Raw genomic sequence first — 16,336 nt, forward strand, 5'->3', positions numbered from 1 at the left:
GACTGAGTAAATAAATGCAGTGCAGCACAACACACACACTTTAATCTGGCCACAAGCCTGACCCCTAGTGACCTATGCTTACACCAAGCCAGGTTCACTTGATCTTAGCCAAAAGGCTGAGAAGCGATCCAAGCCAGGTTCAAACCACTTAGGTCATCCGTAGTAACATAGCAAGCTCAAGGCTGGCTTTGACCACGTGAAGTCCTGTCTCAAAAGTATTTCTCCTGAGAAAGATTCAAGCATCCTCCCTTAGACCCTCCTTTGTACTTGGCTTCTTTGGGTCTGTGGGGTGTATCATGGGTAGCCTGTGCTTTATGGCTAATACCCACTTACAAGTGAGTACATGCCATGCATGTCCTTTGAGTCTGGGTTACCTCACTCTGGATGATATTCTCAAGTTCTATCCATTTGCCTGCAAAATTCATGATGTTCTTGTTTTTAATAGCTGAGTAATATTCCATTGTGTAAATGAACCACATTTTTTTTTTTTATCCATTCTTCAGTTGAGGAACATCTAGGTTTCCAGTTTCTGGCTATTACAAATAAGGCTGCTATGAGCATAGTTGAGCAAGTGTCCTTGTGGTATGGTGGAACATCTTTTGGGGTATATTCCCAAGAGCAGTATAGCTGGGTCTTCAGGTAGAACTATTTCCAATTTTATGAGAAACCGCCAAATTGATTTCCAGAGTGGTTGTAAAAGTTTGCACTCCCACCAGCAATGGAGGAATATTCCCCTTGCTCCATCCACATCCTCACCAGCATGTTCTGTCACTTGAGTTTTTGATCTTAGCCATTCTAATGGGTGTAAATTGCAGAGTCATTGTGATTTGCATTTCCCTGATGACTAAGGATGTTGAATGTTCCTCTAGGTGCTACTCAGCCATTCAAGATTCCTCTGTTGAAAATTCTGTTTAGTTCTGTATTAAGGGAGATTAGATATCAGATGGGGGTGGGCAAGGGGATGGGGGGATGGGAATCAGGTGTAGGGAGAGCAAACGAGAACAGAAATTGGTGAGCAGTAGTGGGGCATCTCCAGTACTAGAGAGTCTATGGGGGTGACTCTAGCTGAGACTCCTAGCAGTGGGGGATATGGAGCCTAAATTGGCCACCTCCTGTAGCCAGCCAGACCTCCATCAACCAACACACAAAACTTTAACCCAAAACTTGTCCTGTCTACAAAGATGTGCACAGACAAAGATGGAGCAGAGACTAAGGGAATGGCCCACCAATGACTAGCCCAACTTGAGACCCATCCCATGGGCAAGAACCAATCCCTGACACTATTAATGATGCTCTGTTATGCTTGCAGACAGGAGCCCAGCATAACTGTCCGCTGAGAGGTTCTACCCAGCAGCTAATGGAAAGAGATGCAGAGACCAACACCCAAATATTAGATGGTTACATGAAGCACAGGGAGTCTTGTGGAAGTGTCGAGGGATTGAAGGACTCAAAGGGGATAGGGACTCCACAGGAAGACCCTTGGGGGCTCCCAGAGACTGAATCACCACCCAAAGAGCAAGCAAGCATAGGCTGGACCTAGGCCCTCCACACATATGTAGCAGATGTGCACGTTGGCCTCCATGTGGGTCCTCTAACAAGTGGAGCAAAGCGGGGTGGGGTAGGCTTACCCTGACTCTATTGCCTGTCTGTGGATCCTGTTCCCCCAGCTGGGCTGCCTCCTCTGGCCTCTAGAGATGTGCCTAGTCCTGCAGCAACTTGATGTTCCAGGATAGGGTGATAGCCAGGGGACCTCCCTCTTCTCTGAGGAGAATAAGGGGATGGGGGAAGGAGCTGTGTCAGGGGAATGGGAGGAAGGGAGGCTGATATTGGGATGTAAAGTCAATAAATAGTGAAAAAAATAAAAAAATAAGTAAATACATTTAAATAAGTAAATACATTTAAACAAACTATAACATATCAATCACCCTGGCTTCCCTTCACTTCCTGTTATTCTTATTTGAAGTTTTTAAAACAACTGTATTTTCTAGATTAACTATATATAAGTACAAATATGACTAGTATAAACTCCTGGAGACATCCTAATAAGGAGGACATAAGCATTTTTTCAAAGTATGTATTTATTACAAAAACTATACAAATGGTATTATTAAAAACTATGAAAATTTACAAATATTTTGTATTCTCCCTCCAAGAAAGCATATTCTGCCTTTTATAGCTCTGACTGACAGTGTGTTTGGACAATACAGAGAATAGTTCTCCAACAATCTGCACAACTAAAATACAAGCATGTGACAGAAGCCAGAAACCCTATAGAAATTTAAAAAAAAAAATTATTGCTGAAGCTAGATACTAATAACAGAATAAGAATTTTCAGAAATAAACCAAAAGGTATCACTTATAACTTTTCATTATATTTTAACTTCAAAACCTTTTTTCAAAGCCAGAACTGAAGACTCCGGCCCTCCCTGAAGTGTCAAGGCTGTGGTCATGCTGTGAAGAGACTAAAGAGTATCATCAGTTAAGCAGTGGTAACCCTGAGGGAGCACACTGTGAGTCACACATGTCAGGGAAGCCGATTCATAACGCTGGTGTTGAGAGGAGTCAAAAGAGTGTGGCCCTCCTTACAGAACCCAGGGTGGCAGCCTTCATCAGCTTGGCTGAGTGGTCCCTCTGAGCTTCGGAGCACAAGGGCTTTGATTATACAGAGCAATCATTAACACAGCTTCACAGGGTGCTAGGAAGAAGGCCTCATTGACTTCTCTGACAAAATACAGTCCAGTCACCATCTAATGCAACCTAAGAAATAAGGTCAGCAAGCGAACACTGCTTTAAATGGCCCCAAAACAAAAATAGGCCAAAACAAAAATGGACTATAAATAACTTATTCATATAAAAGTTATATTAGCTTTAATAAGCTGAGCTATTTTACATTACAGAAATAATTTAGTTATTTAATTTACCACTTTAAGCACTAACTGGCAAAACAACAGGAAACCTACATTGATACATTTTAGGATAGTTTGCCAAAATTTTTAAAATACATCATTGGATATTGAAAAAAAAGTGAAAAGGGTTCCTGATTTTAATATGAGATGCAGCCAAATAATCAGACTGCTTTTAAAGAAAAGGGGGAGTTACATTTCCCTTAGTCTTGACATTCAAGGGCCCAGTATCAAATTCCTAAACTTCTACACACAAAGCAAATAAATACCCACTGCCTACCTCCCCTCCACAGGTTCAAACTGACTTGTAACAGTCCAAGAACAAAACACCAGGCTTTAAGGAAACATTTTTATTTCTTAGTGTATTTTATAAAAGACATCAATCAAACCAACTTATAATCATCATCAATTTATAAACCAAAAGATAACTTCTCAAGACTGTGGAAGGTGAGGAAAAACATCTACAACCAACTTCTTGGTGATTTTTCTCACCTTATTGCTTAGAATCCTCTAACTCCACTGCTGTACATCAGCAGGGGCATCACCCTATCGCCCACCCCAACTGACCCCGCACTGGACCTGGGACAGCTGGGCAGGGTAAATGAGAACTCCAGGGCAAGCACACTGACCCTCAGCCTTCTACAAAAGGAGGGGTGTTCGCTCTCCAGATGGTTGCTCCTTCCGGAAGAGCTCTTTGATCCGAGCAACCCGGCCATAAAGCCTCTCTCTCAGGGGAGGGATGTGATGGCTGGGGTCCAGAATGTTGGTCACTCTGCGTTCTCTCTCCTGCTTCCATAGCTTGTAGGGATGGGGAGGGAAAGGTGGCTGTCCCCTTTCTCTTCGAATCTGAAGCGTAATTCCACTGACGGCCAGCATCCCCCACACGGCCAGGATGATGTAGTCTAGAGGAGAGAAGTATCCTTTGTACTCATGGGGTTTTGTGTTGTGGGTTGGTTTTGCTTTTCAGTATGTCTCAAGTTATAGCCCAGACTAGCCCTAAACTTATGGCAATCCTCCTGCCTTCTCCTCCTGAATACCAAGATTATAGACATGAGCCACCAAGCCACCAATTTTTAATGATATATGTGTGGTGTGTGCAGATGCATGTGTGTGGAGGTGTCCTCCCCTATTGCTCTCCATCTTACTGTTTGGACAGGCAGCCTGACCCATTGAACCTGACCAGCTAGAAAAGCTGGCCAGCAAGCCCCACTCACTGTAGTTACCTATGCATGCTGTCATACTCGGCATTTTACATAGGGACCTGAACCTGGGTCCTCACGATGCAAAACAAACACCTTACCACCAAGCCACCCTCCCCGCCCCAACTTCTCTTTTTCTTTCTCTTTCCTTGTTCCTTTTCTCTTTCCTCCCTCACTCCCTTTTATTCCTTTTTCTTTTATTTTTCAAGATAGTGGTCTTAATTCTGTAGTCAATCCAGACCTGGAACTCACTATGAGCCCTTACTGGCCTCAAATTTGTGGCAATCCCCTTGCTTCAGTTTCCTTAATGCCAAGAGTTCAGCTGTGTAGGAACACACCTGGTTCTGAAATGTTTAACACTTAAGCGCATCAGCGCTTCCTTTCACAAGCTAAATGCATGTCTTCCTTTGCAATTGTGGACATATGTCCAAATGTATTTCCTCACTTACAAGCCAAGGCATGAGGAGACACCAAAATAGGTTGTTCTTCTACTTCAGGCATCCAGAAAGTTGAAACAGGTAGTGAAAGCTGGCTGTTAGCTCCGTGCCACAGCCGTGGCTGCCCTAGCTACTCTCTCCATCCTCCCAGGGGGCCAGGCTGCTTACATGGATGCGACACAAGACAATGTGAGATGACACCTCAGATTTGACCAAGCCAAGACATGGCTCTGGGAAGGCCATTGCCTGGACTGTGTGCAGACTCTCCAGTGTGGCTGCCTTGGGCTCTCCTAATCTCTTGAAGACAACCTCTTCCCCAGACTCTAAATAAGCCCAGTAAACTCACTGCTTCTCACAGGGAACTCTGGTGGAATCAACCTTAGGTTGAGACCATAGATGGGCAGGGGTAGACACTGCCTAGACCCCACACTCCCAGGGAGAAAAATTCTCTGAACACAAGGTCTCCACATCTGACCTCTCATCCAAAGGGGAAGATCTTGATGTCTCTATTGTTCCTATGTCCCAATTCTAAGACATGCTTCTCTAACCTATGTCTTTAAATTTGTCTGAAATCAAGAAAGTTTGAAAACTCTGTAAATGTGTAGTGTGTTCTTTGATTCCTTTAAAGAGTTAACACAAGCCACATGTTGGGGTTCACACTCAACATCTCAGGGAGGGTAGAGACAAGATCACTGTTAATTTGAGGCTAGCCTTGGCTACAGAGTGAGACCCTGTCTCAAAGACAAACTAAGATAGAAAATCAGTAATGGACAGAATCTTCTAATTAAGGTAACGACATGATTGAAAATAAACCATATCTTCATTCAAGTGAGGAAATAAAAGGATACACTTAATTAAATCAGGTGCTGCTCTCATTCCTCATCCACCTCCACCCTTGGGTGTCAAACAGGGTCCCTGTCTGAGAATGGACAGGTAAGCAAGCCCAGCTACCAAAGTTCACTTGGATGTTTGGAAGGGTGAGTACCCAGTACCTTAGACATTTGAGTCCTTTGGTTACTGGCAGAGCGCTCTCATGGCATCTGTACCTTGGCTCCTCTTTCAGCCCCAGGTGATGCTTACATTCTCCTGTTAGGGTGGGTGGGTTAATCAGCACGCCTAGTTAGCCATCAGTCCAGTGTCTTACCATTGGTCTGGAAAGGCACTCTGATGAAAACCCCTCGGAAATCCGAGTTAAGAGCTCTCCTGAGGACGTTCAGGGTGATGTAGGAGAGGCTCGTGAACATGTAACTGTTAACAGCCAACACCACGGAGTAGGAGCCCAGGATTCCACAAGCCAGGATGTTCAGCTGTGGAGGAGCAGAGAAGACAGGTGTCACTCTTGGAACGAGAGCAGCCTCCAGCTCTCTTGGTGGCCTCATGCTGTCTTTAGCACTGACAAGCACTAGTGAAAAGATACGGTAAAAGCAACCTTCCTTGCCCACAGTGGGTCTGCTTTCTTTATTCTTTGAGAGTTTCATACGCTGTATTTTTATCATATTCGTTCCTGTCCTCCCTCCTCCATCGTAGGTTCTTACCACACTCTTTAAATTAGGGTATTAAAACAGGGCTGCTCAGCGGTTGAGGCTACTTGCTGCTCTTGCAGGGGACCCAGCCCTCACATGGAAGTTCACATCCATCCTTATCAGGCACGCACCAGGTACACATATTTACTTGCAGGCAAAGCACCCAAACTACTGTGTAACAATATGGACAGTGGCACCATTCCGTAAGCTCCTCTGTGGGGACTGCGGCCCTCCGGGTCTGTGTAGTTCACTCTGACGCCTGAACCATGGGAAAACTGCCTAAGGGTGTCCTTCTTAGAATGCAGCCCTGTCACTGAGTGATGCACAACTAAACTGTACAAAATAATCTTCCCCGAAGAAGGACTTGCACGGTAAAACCTAATCAAAGGAGCCGTTCTGTAGAGGCTCTGAGTTGCTGCGGTGGTAGAGGGAGGTGGTTTGCTCTGCTCTCACAGGTGGGAGGTACTGACACTCTGAGGACTGGGGGCTCTTCAGATCCCTGACAGGAAGGGCAGAGCAATCAGGAAAGGGGCCACAGACAGATGATGAAGATGGCACATTTCCTGGCTCTTCATCCTCTTGACAGAAGACAAAGGCCATAGGCTTTCTCTCCCTGACAGGACCCTTCCTGGCTGACAGGATGATCAACGTGTTAAAGGCTGGTCCAGAGAATGCTTGCCTATCAGCTCCTCTTTCTTTAAGGTGATAAGTCCAAAATAGGGAGGGGAGCTCACCCCAGGCCACCAGAAACAGTGTTGTCTGTGCTGTGTGTGTGTGTGTGTGTGTGTGTGTGTGTGTGTGTGTGTGCACTTTCACTTTCAGTACAACTTGCTTGCTTTCATCAGGGTGGAAAGCCGACCTGCCCTGAGACACTTGATAATCACAGAACTTCCTCCGCACAGATAACCACAAAGCCCTCCCTAGTGAAGGAAACGCATGGCACTCAATGGGGACCTCTGAAGGCTGGCAGGATGGGTCATCTGACAGCTCTGGCACACTTACTATTCTTAGGCAGCCCATGAAGATGACTGGAACAAGCAGGGCTATGCAGGAGAATGTCACCCAAAACACTCCATCATCATGGAAAACATTTAGGTTTCCTGGAAAAGCGGAAAAATCCAGAATAAACAAGATGCTCACAAGTTAAATTTCACCCTCTTGGTGTCTGGGTGCAGACGCCCACAAGGCTTAAAGTGACGGCCAGGGAATATGCTGGCAGCTAGACCCACACTCTGGCTTACATTTAATGGTCAGTATAATCCAAACCACCCTGTGTGTGTGTTTGAGACGGGGCTTCTCTGTGTAGCCTTAGCTGTTCTATAGATCAGGCTGGCCTCAGTCTTTATATCAGGAAGCACTGCCTCTGCTGGGATTAAAAGTGTGCACAACCAGGCCCAGCTAACATAATCCCTTTTTTGTTTGTTTCTTTGGTTTTGATTTTTTTTAAGATTTACTTATTTATTTTATTTTAAGTATTTTATTTTAAGCTAAGTGAGTACACTGTAGCTGTCTTCATGCACACCAGAAAAGGGCTTCAGATCCCATTGCAGATGGTTGTGAGCCACCATGTGGTTGCTGGAAACTGAACTCAGGACCTCTGGAAGAGCAGTCAGTGCACTTAACCACTGAGCCATCTCTCCAGATAGACTTCATCCCTTTTAAGGGAATGTTCTAGAAAGTGTGAAAGGATATATATATATATCCCTTGCTCTCCCACTCATCAGCCCTGTGACTCTGCTCTGATTCCTATCTCTGGTGTGCTAAGAGTGATTATACTGTGTGGAGGCTCCTGGCCGCCCCTTGATCTCTAAGCTTTCATAATCTTCTGTAAAGAGAAGATCTCCACAGATGCTATTCCAAGTTAAGCAGAGAACTCAATAGGAACAGATTTGAACCACTAGCCCAATTCCTCCCATGAAGAACTAACTCCAGGGCAGACAGGAGTGTGACACTTATGCACGTCATACACTTTCTGCTACTATACACCTGAGTGGCCCAGAGCTGCGTGAGGTCATGACACCTGCACTCTCAGACACTTGGGCGTCTGAAAAGGTATGCTTCTGCACTGAGGAGGGAGACTAGGGGGAATCTCTGAATTTGAGGCCAGCTTGGTCTACACAAAAGTTCCAAGCTAGCCAGAACCACATAATGAGACCCTGTCTCAAAAAAAAAAAAAAAAAAAAAAAAAAAAGCAAAAGTCAGTAAATAGTTAAAAATTAAAAAGGAAGCTGTGGTGCTGAGAAGCCTCGGCATCTGAAGAAGACTCAAGCCTAATGACACCAGCGTTAACTTCAAAGAAGCTAACACGCTATTTTTATTTTTTTTCCTTTTTTTCTTTTCTTTTGTTTTTGTTTTGTTTTGTTTTGTTTTGTTTTTGTTTTTCAAGACAGGGTTTCTCTGTATAGCCCTAGCTGTCCTGGAACTCACTCTATAGACCAGGCTGGCCTCAGAAATCCGCCTGTCTCTGCCTCCCAAGTGCTGGGATTAAAGGCATATGCGCCACCACCACCACTGCCCGGCTGTTTTTATTTTTTTTAAAGATTTGTTTATTTATTATATGTATAAGTACACTGTAGCTGTCTTCAGACACTCCAGAAGAGGGTATCAGATCTTATTATGGATGGTTATGAGCCACCATGTGGTTGCTGGGATTTGAACTCAGGACCTTTGGAAGAGCAGTCAGTGCTCTTAATCACTGAGCCATCTCTCCAGCCCCCCCCCCCGTTTTTATTTTTTTATAGATTCATTTAATTTATGTGTGAGTGTTTTAGATACATGTATACACCAAGTGCAAACCTAGTGCCCACTGAGGTCACAAGAGGGTGCCAGATTCCTGGAACTTGAGTTACAGTTGTGAGCCACCATATGGGTACTGGAAACCAAACCTGGGTCCTGTGCAAGAGCAGCCCATGCTATTAGCTGCCGAGCCATCTCTCCAGCCCCAATCAGATCTTTGTAACTGATGGAAATAAATACCTCAACACAAGAACCCTGAAGACCCAGCCTAAATCCATGGGCTGCTTGAGACCCCCTGGGGTGGGTGATGGCAAAGGGTGGGACAGAGGCAGGTCAAGAGAAGACTGGGAATAGCACCACGTCCCCAAGCTTGGCGCCCACAGAGCAACACCTGGTTCATCTGGGAGACATGCTGGGTGTCTCCTTATTACTCAAGTTAGACTCTGAAGTTTAAAATGTTTACAAGTAGGGCGGTGGTGGTGCATGCCCTTAATCCCAGCACTTGGGAGGCAGAGGCAGGCAGATTTCTGAGATCGAGGCCAGCCTGGGCTACAGAGTGAGTTCCAGGACAGCCAGGGCTACACAGAGAAACCCTGTCTGGAAAAGAAAACAAAAAACGAGCAAAATGTTTACAAGTAACTAGGCACAGTGGCTCACACTGTAATCCCAGTACGCAGGAAATTGAAACAAATGGATCACTGTGAGTTGCAGGCAGCCTGGACTGCAAAGTTAGACCTTGTATCAAAATACACAAAATTTAAAGTAAAATTTAAAAATAAAATAAAAATAAAAGCTCTGTTCTCCTCTATGAGCCTCAATACTACCTTAGCTGTAACAGAAGCCCACAGAGAGCTGTTCCTGAGGACATTCTAAGGACCCCAAGGAGAGCGCTCTCAGGTGGCCCTCCCCTTAGCGTTAAGCCATCTCTGAAAGTGCCTTGACTCTTCAGAAAGCAGAGATAAGCAACACACTCCAGGATCCAGATGCCTGACAGCTCCAAAGCCCAAGTCAAACCCCTCGCAGCTTGAGAGCGAGCATCTCCTACCCAGAGGAGTGAAGAAGGTCCCAGAAGAGACGAGGAAGCCCAGCACGAGTCCCACACACAGCATGCAGAGTGTGAGGATCCCGAATCGCCACCAGGAGGCCACCAGGAGGAGTCCACCAAAGCTGCCCACTACAGCGGTGAGGACCAGGCGAACTGCACAAGGGAGAGAACACAGAGATAAACCCACAGGCTTCAACCTAAGCTTTGGCATGTCTTAAGGTAGTCACCTTAGGGCTGGGGACAGGACACCTTTGTCAGTAAGGCAAGGCCAAGAAAGCAAAGGCGACAACTGATCTGTTAAGTGTGTCGGGGCTGTGACAGGTGGGAGGTGGGGCTGAGGGCTGGCTCAGCTGGGAGAGTGCTCACCTAACATGAAGCTCTGGTTTCCATCTGCATTCATCAGAAAGAACCAGAGATTCAAGGTCATCCTGTCCACAGAGTGAGTTCCTGGCCAGCCTGAGTTATGTGAGCCCCTGCCTCAAGAAATAAATGAAGTTGGGGAGTAGAGAATGGTTGAAGTTCCTTCCCTCCAGGGGGCATTGTGTGCTATTTTGAGGCACTGTCTTACTCTGTAGCCCAGGCTGGCCTTGAACTCATGGTGACCCTCCTTCTGCCTCTCCCTCACCCATACTGGAGTAGCAGGTACTCATCCAGGGTTATCTGTCTCTCTGTCTAACTGTGGAGCCACTCTGGGCTCCTGCCTCTGGTCTTGTTTTTTGAGACAAGGTTTTACAATGTAGCACAGGCTGCTTTTAAACATGTAATCCTCCTGCCTCAGCTTCCTAAGTGTTGGTTTTACAGGCATGTGCCCTGGCCCTACCTTTGTTGTACCCAGAAGAGAAAGCCGAGAAGGTGGAGCGGGTTCCAGGCACAGGTTGCCCATGACCTCACACTTGATGCATGATGACACCCAGCACAGGGTAAACAGTGGAAGGCACAGTGGGTGGGAACCCAGCAGCTTCCTGTCTGTGCCCCCAGCTAAGCTATCATCTAGACTCACCGTCATACTGCAGGGGTGTCAGTCTGGTGATCAGGATATAGAAGAAGAACCCCAGGAAGATGAAGCCAATGAAGAATAACTCTAGGAGGAAGCGAACCATCAGAAAATGGGAAACAAATGAAAACCTCTGTCAGGGATCCGGACCTATGCAGTGGAGGCATCTGATTTACAAGTCTCTGCTGGAGCACCAGGGCCTTATACCATGCCTAGTCACAGAGGGAATGGCTGGCTAAAAGGCAGGGAACTTAGAAGTCAGGGGTAAAGCCATTTATTATTAAATGGATAGTGGATGCACTAGGCTACAGCATCAGCATCAGATACTGGCTGTGTTTGCCTGGATTCAGCCTGTTACATAATTCAACCGTTACTTGCTAATCTCACAGTTCATTTACTACACGTCTCTCCTCTTTTCTTCCTCCTCCTCCTCTTCTTTCTTTTCTCCCTCTCCTCCTCCTCTTCTCCCTCCTCTTGAGAAAGGGGTTCCTTTATGTAGCCCAGGCTAGCCTCAGACTCATGGACTCAAGATCCTTCTGCCTCAGTTTTCCAAAGTCTGGAGTTACAGGCATGTGCTACCACAACATGCCATTGTTTTTTCAATGTGTTTGTGTGTGTGTGTGTGTGTGTGTGTGTGTGTGTGTGTGTGTGTGTGTGTGTTTCTGAGTACAGAAACAATCCCAGCCATCATCTTTCACACTTTGAGATACTGTTGAGGTAGACCTCTTGTTCTACTGCTCCTTGACCTGCCCATTTCCTGGCTCCAGAGCCTCTGGGGCTCTCCGTTCTCCACATCCCACCTAGCCTCACTGACACACACTATTACATCCAAGTCTCCATGGGTCCTGGGGTCTGAACTCAGGCCCTCACACAGCCATCTCCCCAGCCCTCCGTCTTCCATTTTGCACACACCCACCAAGTACTCTAGCCTGGGTTTTCTACTGAAAACACTGTGTCTAATCTGAAAGGACACACTAAATATTAGATAAACAAAAGCAAATGAAAGATAAGGAGAAAGTAAAATGTGACTTTCATATATTCTCTTCATCCATTGACGTCCGTGTAGCCTGGGCATACAGATAGCTCTGTTTCCCACAAGTAAATCTAATCTTCTCCTTTTGGGGGAATTGGGGTGGGGTAGGGCTCAAGACAGGGTTTCTCTGTGTAGCCCTGGCTGTCCTGGAACTCACTCCGTAGACCAAGCTGGCCTCAAACTCAGAGATCCACCTGCCTCTGCCTCCCAAGTGCTGGGATTAAACATGTATGCTACCACTGCCCTAGATTAATCAAGATAAGTCTAATCATGAGGAGGAGGACACAGCTCCGTGGGCTTTCCCAAATTCTCCCCAGCTGATTCTCAACACAGCAAGTGTGGGGACTCTCCCCAGGATGGCAATTCTATTCTCAGTCTGTAATCATTGTGCCCCGAGGATGAACTTCCCTGTGATTTTTTTTTCTTATCACCTAAACAAGGAGAAAGATCACATCAAAATGAAAGGAAGAAGGTTGTGATTTCAACTCTGTCAGAGCAGGCTATCAGGCAGTGCTGCCCGGGGATTACAACTGCTGGCCACAGAGCGTGGCCTCTGATTCAATGTATGTGTTCTGTCAATGAAAACATTACATAAAAGGCAGTGCAGGCGTCACTTAAGTCCCAGTGTGGGCATCACTGAACTCCCACTCACTGCCCTGTGGCACTTGTTCCATCCTGAAGCTGAAATGCTCAGCACTGAACAGATCCTGGGGTCACTGTTCACCAGCATGATTTCTTCAAAATCAAACCTACTGCTGACTCCAAACCCAGGCGGTCTCCAGTCTCCTTCATCTCTAATCTCAGCCATCTCCAGTTTGTAAGCCATCAGAGCTATCTGAGATCCCCTTACAGCCCCTCTAAAGAGGAAGCTGCACTCTACTGAAACCGGGAAAATTAAAAATGCACAGCAACTACACAGACTTGCCCACAGAAATCTGCAAACAGCAGAGACACCCTCGCAGGCCCCGGAAGCAGGGGACACATAACAAGGTGCAGAATGGGGGCTGTGTGGAGAAAAGGTACCTGTTTTCCAGAATCTGTGTCCAAAGAAACAAATGAAGAGCCCAAGCAGGGCAAACAAGGTAGAGAACACTTTCGTAGACACTCTTCCTTAAAAAATAAATAAATAAATAAAAATTAGTGGACAAGTGCATCTGTATTAATTAATAAGCAAGGCAGGGAAGGTTGGAAGGTGTCCTGGCTTGAGAATCACTCACTCAACACACGATCACTGCTCCTAAAATATCCTTGTTCCCTAATGAGTGAATCTACGCAGGCAGCTACCACCAACGGCTGCTTTTTATAACAAAGAGAACCAGATAGCACACGCTCCTGACAAAGGCATTCCACGCTACTTAAGGTGTTCCCTTAGGAGTGGTGTAATAGAGTGTGTGCCTGAAACAAGTCACTTCTTCAGCAAATAAACTGCAAAGAGAAAACGTGGGTGCTCTGGTTAAAGGAAACTCATGAGCCGTATGTAGACCTTATCTACAGCCTGACTCAGCCCATGGTGGGGATGCATGCCTGAAAGCCCAGCCCAAGGAGCCCTTGCATTTCATATACAAGGCAAACTGTGCTACATGGTCAGTTGCAAGCCAGCCTGAGATAAAGAGTGAGCCCTGTCTCAAAAAAAACTGAACAAAGGGGGCTGGAGATACAGCTCAGCGGGTAAAAGCACTGTTGGAGGACAAAGATCAGATCCCCAGCACCCATCCATCTGTAACTCCAGCTCTGTAGACTACAACGCCCTCTTCTGGCCTCTGCTGGCACTGCACTCACAGACTACACAGGGCACACACAGAGAAAACATCCATACACACAAAATAAAAGTAAGTAAATCAGTCATTGTTTAAAAAAAGATGCCCCTTATCAAGAGGAAATCCTGCTCCCCAAACTCACCTTCCTTGGAAACCCTCAAACTGAGCATAAGGAAATTATCCTTGAGTGAGAACAGACCTACACATTCCAAAACTTACAAGATGGATCAGATGCACCGGACACTTACGAGAAAGCACAGGACGTGCACTTAAACAACAAATGAAGAGTGCACACCAGGGTCTGTGAACCATGGTCAGTCCACAGACCTACTCTTCTGATCTCACAGAACGATGGAGCGAAAGATAAAAATGTATATTCTGCTTCGGATCGTGGGTGACTATCACCAAAAACACGGAGCTGGTAGACTGTTCCACCTTGCTCTCCTTCAAATATAAAACCTGGGGTCTGGAAAGATAGCCTAGTTGATAAAATGCCTTCCAAGCCCAAGATCCATATCCACATAAAAGCTGTGTGTGTCAGTGAATGCCTCCCAATGCTGAGGAGGTGTGGATGAGAAGATCCCTGGGGCGTGCTGGCCAGCCAAACTACAGACCACCAGGTACAGTGAAAGACTGCCTCAAAAGATGATGTGAAGGTGATACACAAAGATGTCCAACATCGGCCTCTGGCCCCTGCATGCACACATGTGTACACACACATGAACACTGTCTTAGATTCTTTTCTATTCCTGGGAGAAGGCATCATGACCAAGGAACTGATAAAACAAAGTATTTACCTGGGGGCTTCCTTACAGTTTCAGTGCTGATTCCGTGACCATCATGTAAGAAGCAGGAAGGCAGGCATGACTCTTGAGCATGGGTGGCTGTGTTTGAGTCAGGTGACAGTCTTTGTGTGACTACACACTATTCAGGTTTGGAACCTTCTCCTGGACTCTGTGCCACACATCCTTGCAAAGTTTAGTTTCAACAAAATCTGATGATTTGATAAACTAGAATTGTCCCCCTCCCCCCTTCTACTCTCCCATTACCCTTCCTCCTCCCCACCCCCATTATCTGATGGCACCAAATGTCTGACAGGGTCCCTCATCCTCTGCCCACCCTCAAGGTGACAGCTCATCACCCTGGCCTCTCTTCAGCAAGAATCCTGATACTGCACTTTTTACAAACCCCACACCCCAGGCACTGACTTTTAGTGACTTTACTTCCACCTGCCTATACTTGTTGGAGATTGGTTCTAATGCTTTGATCCAATTGGGAATCCGCATGTCCACATGCTGATGAAGGTCCTTGTCCCCAGTTGGTTTTTTGATCGATCAATGAAGATGCCAATGGCCAATGACTGGGCATAGGGCGAAACTCTTAAGAGTTGTGCAGGTAGGACGTGGAGAGGAATGGGGTAGAATTACCATGGCTTGGGGTAGAAAGGTGGGACACAGGAGTGGCAGGGAAATAAAGCCAACCAACCATGTGAGATTTCAGGTAAGTGACCTCTGGCTACTTCCCCAAGGGGAAGGTTTAGGAGTGTCCAGCCTTTGAGGTTGAGCCAAGGAATTTTAAAATAAGCTAATGTGTGTGTGTCTGTCATTTGAGGATCCATGGGTGGGTGCGCCTGTGTGATCCTCAGGAACACATAGTGGGGTGAGCAAAACCTCATGGCCACACACACTGTCTTTAGAGCTGAGCCCTCTATCCTCCCCACTGCAAATTCTCACTGCAGCATCCTGATGTCCTGACTGTAATAGCCTTGTCTTTGCATAGTGTTCCTCATGACTTTACCATGAGTCACGGGAGACAGGACGTACCTCTCAGTGGTAGAGCTGTCATGCATGCACAACGCCTACTTTAACCCTTGGCACTACAAAGTAAATTACTGAGGAAGGAGAGTGTTGAGACATGTCTCATGTAGCCCAGGCTGGCCTCAAACATTCTACCTTTTGAAATGCTTTCTCATACTGTCTTCATAAAACACGCCTTTCTCCCCTTCTCTCCCCCTTCTGCCCTCCCCCATAGATCCTCTCGGCTGCTGTAGCCAGATCTTTCAGGGCTTGTTCTCATGACTAATTCCCTTTCCTATGTCCTCACTCCAAGAGGGAGGATGTCTTGACTGTGGTTGTGCATCTTGAGCGACATTCTCCAATCCTAGTCTTCTCCCCCATTAACTGACACATCCAACCAACTATGGACTGAACATCTCAACAAGAACGCTCCATGGAGCTCTCGAATTGCCATGGCCCTTCCTTCTCAATAGTGCACAGCAGCTCTTCTACAGTGGCTCAAGCTAACAACTAAGCCACTTGTCTTAGTTTCTTTTCCTATTGCTGGAATAAAAGCAACTTAACCCTGAAAAAATGCAACTTAAGAGAAAAAGCATTTATTCTGAGTCACAGTTCAAGGGTGAGCTCCATTGTTGCGGAGAAATCCCAGTCGCAGGGAGAACTGGTCACAGTACATCCATAGTGAAGAAGCAAAGGCTTCACAAATACTTAGCTAGCTCAGCTCACTCTCTCCACTTTACACAGTCCAAGTTCCCTGTCCAGGGAACGGTCCCACCCATGTATGTGTGCATGTAACTTACCCTCAGGTGACTAAGAAACTCAGAGGAGTGTGTGCAGACCCAGCAAAGGAGAAAAGTAAACAGCACTGTACAGCAACTAACACCAAGAGAGTAAGGGAGGAGTGTGTGCAGAC

General features: G+C 46.2%; 1 protein-coding gene across 1 annotated transcript in view; it reads right to left on the reverse strand.

Annotated features, from left to right (window-relative positions):
- Window positions 1-2,070: 2,070 nt before the first annotated feature.
- Window positions 2,071-16,336, reverse strand: part of Tm7sf3 (transmembrane 7 superfamily member 3) — a 32,306-nt gene continuing 18,040 nt past the window's right edge. The window contains exons 7-12 of the mRNA XM_031383903.1: window positions 12,894-12,980; window positions 10,844-10,924; window positions 9,844-9,996; window positions 7,065-7,162; window positions 5,684-5,846; window positions 2,071-3,805 (exon numbers count right to left, since the gene is read on the reverse strand). Of these exons, the coding sequence (XP_031239763.1) occupies window positions 3,543-3,805; window positions 5,684-5,846; window positions 7,065-7,162; window positions 9,844-9,996; window positions 10,844-10,924; window positions 12,894-12,980 (845 nt within the window). The 3' untranslated portion in view covers window positions 2,071-3,542. The remainder of the gene's footprint in view (window positions 3,806-5,683; window positions 5,847-7,064; window positions 7,163-9,843; window positions 9,997-10,843; window positions 10,925-12,893; window positions 12,981-16,336) is intronic.

Source organism: Mastomys coucha, unplaced genomic scaffold, assembly GCF_008632895.1.
Source record: "Mastomys coucha isolate ucsf_1 unplaced genomic scaffold, UCSF_Mcou_1 pScaffold20, whole genome shotgun sequence".
In the NCBI taxonomy this organism is placed as follows: Eukaryota; Metazoa; Chordata; class Mammalia; order Rodentia; family Muridae; genus Mastomys; species Mastomys coucha.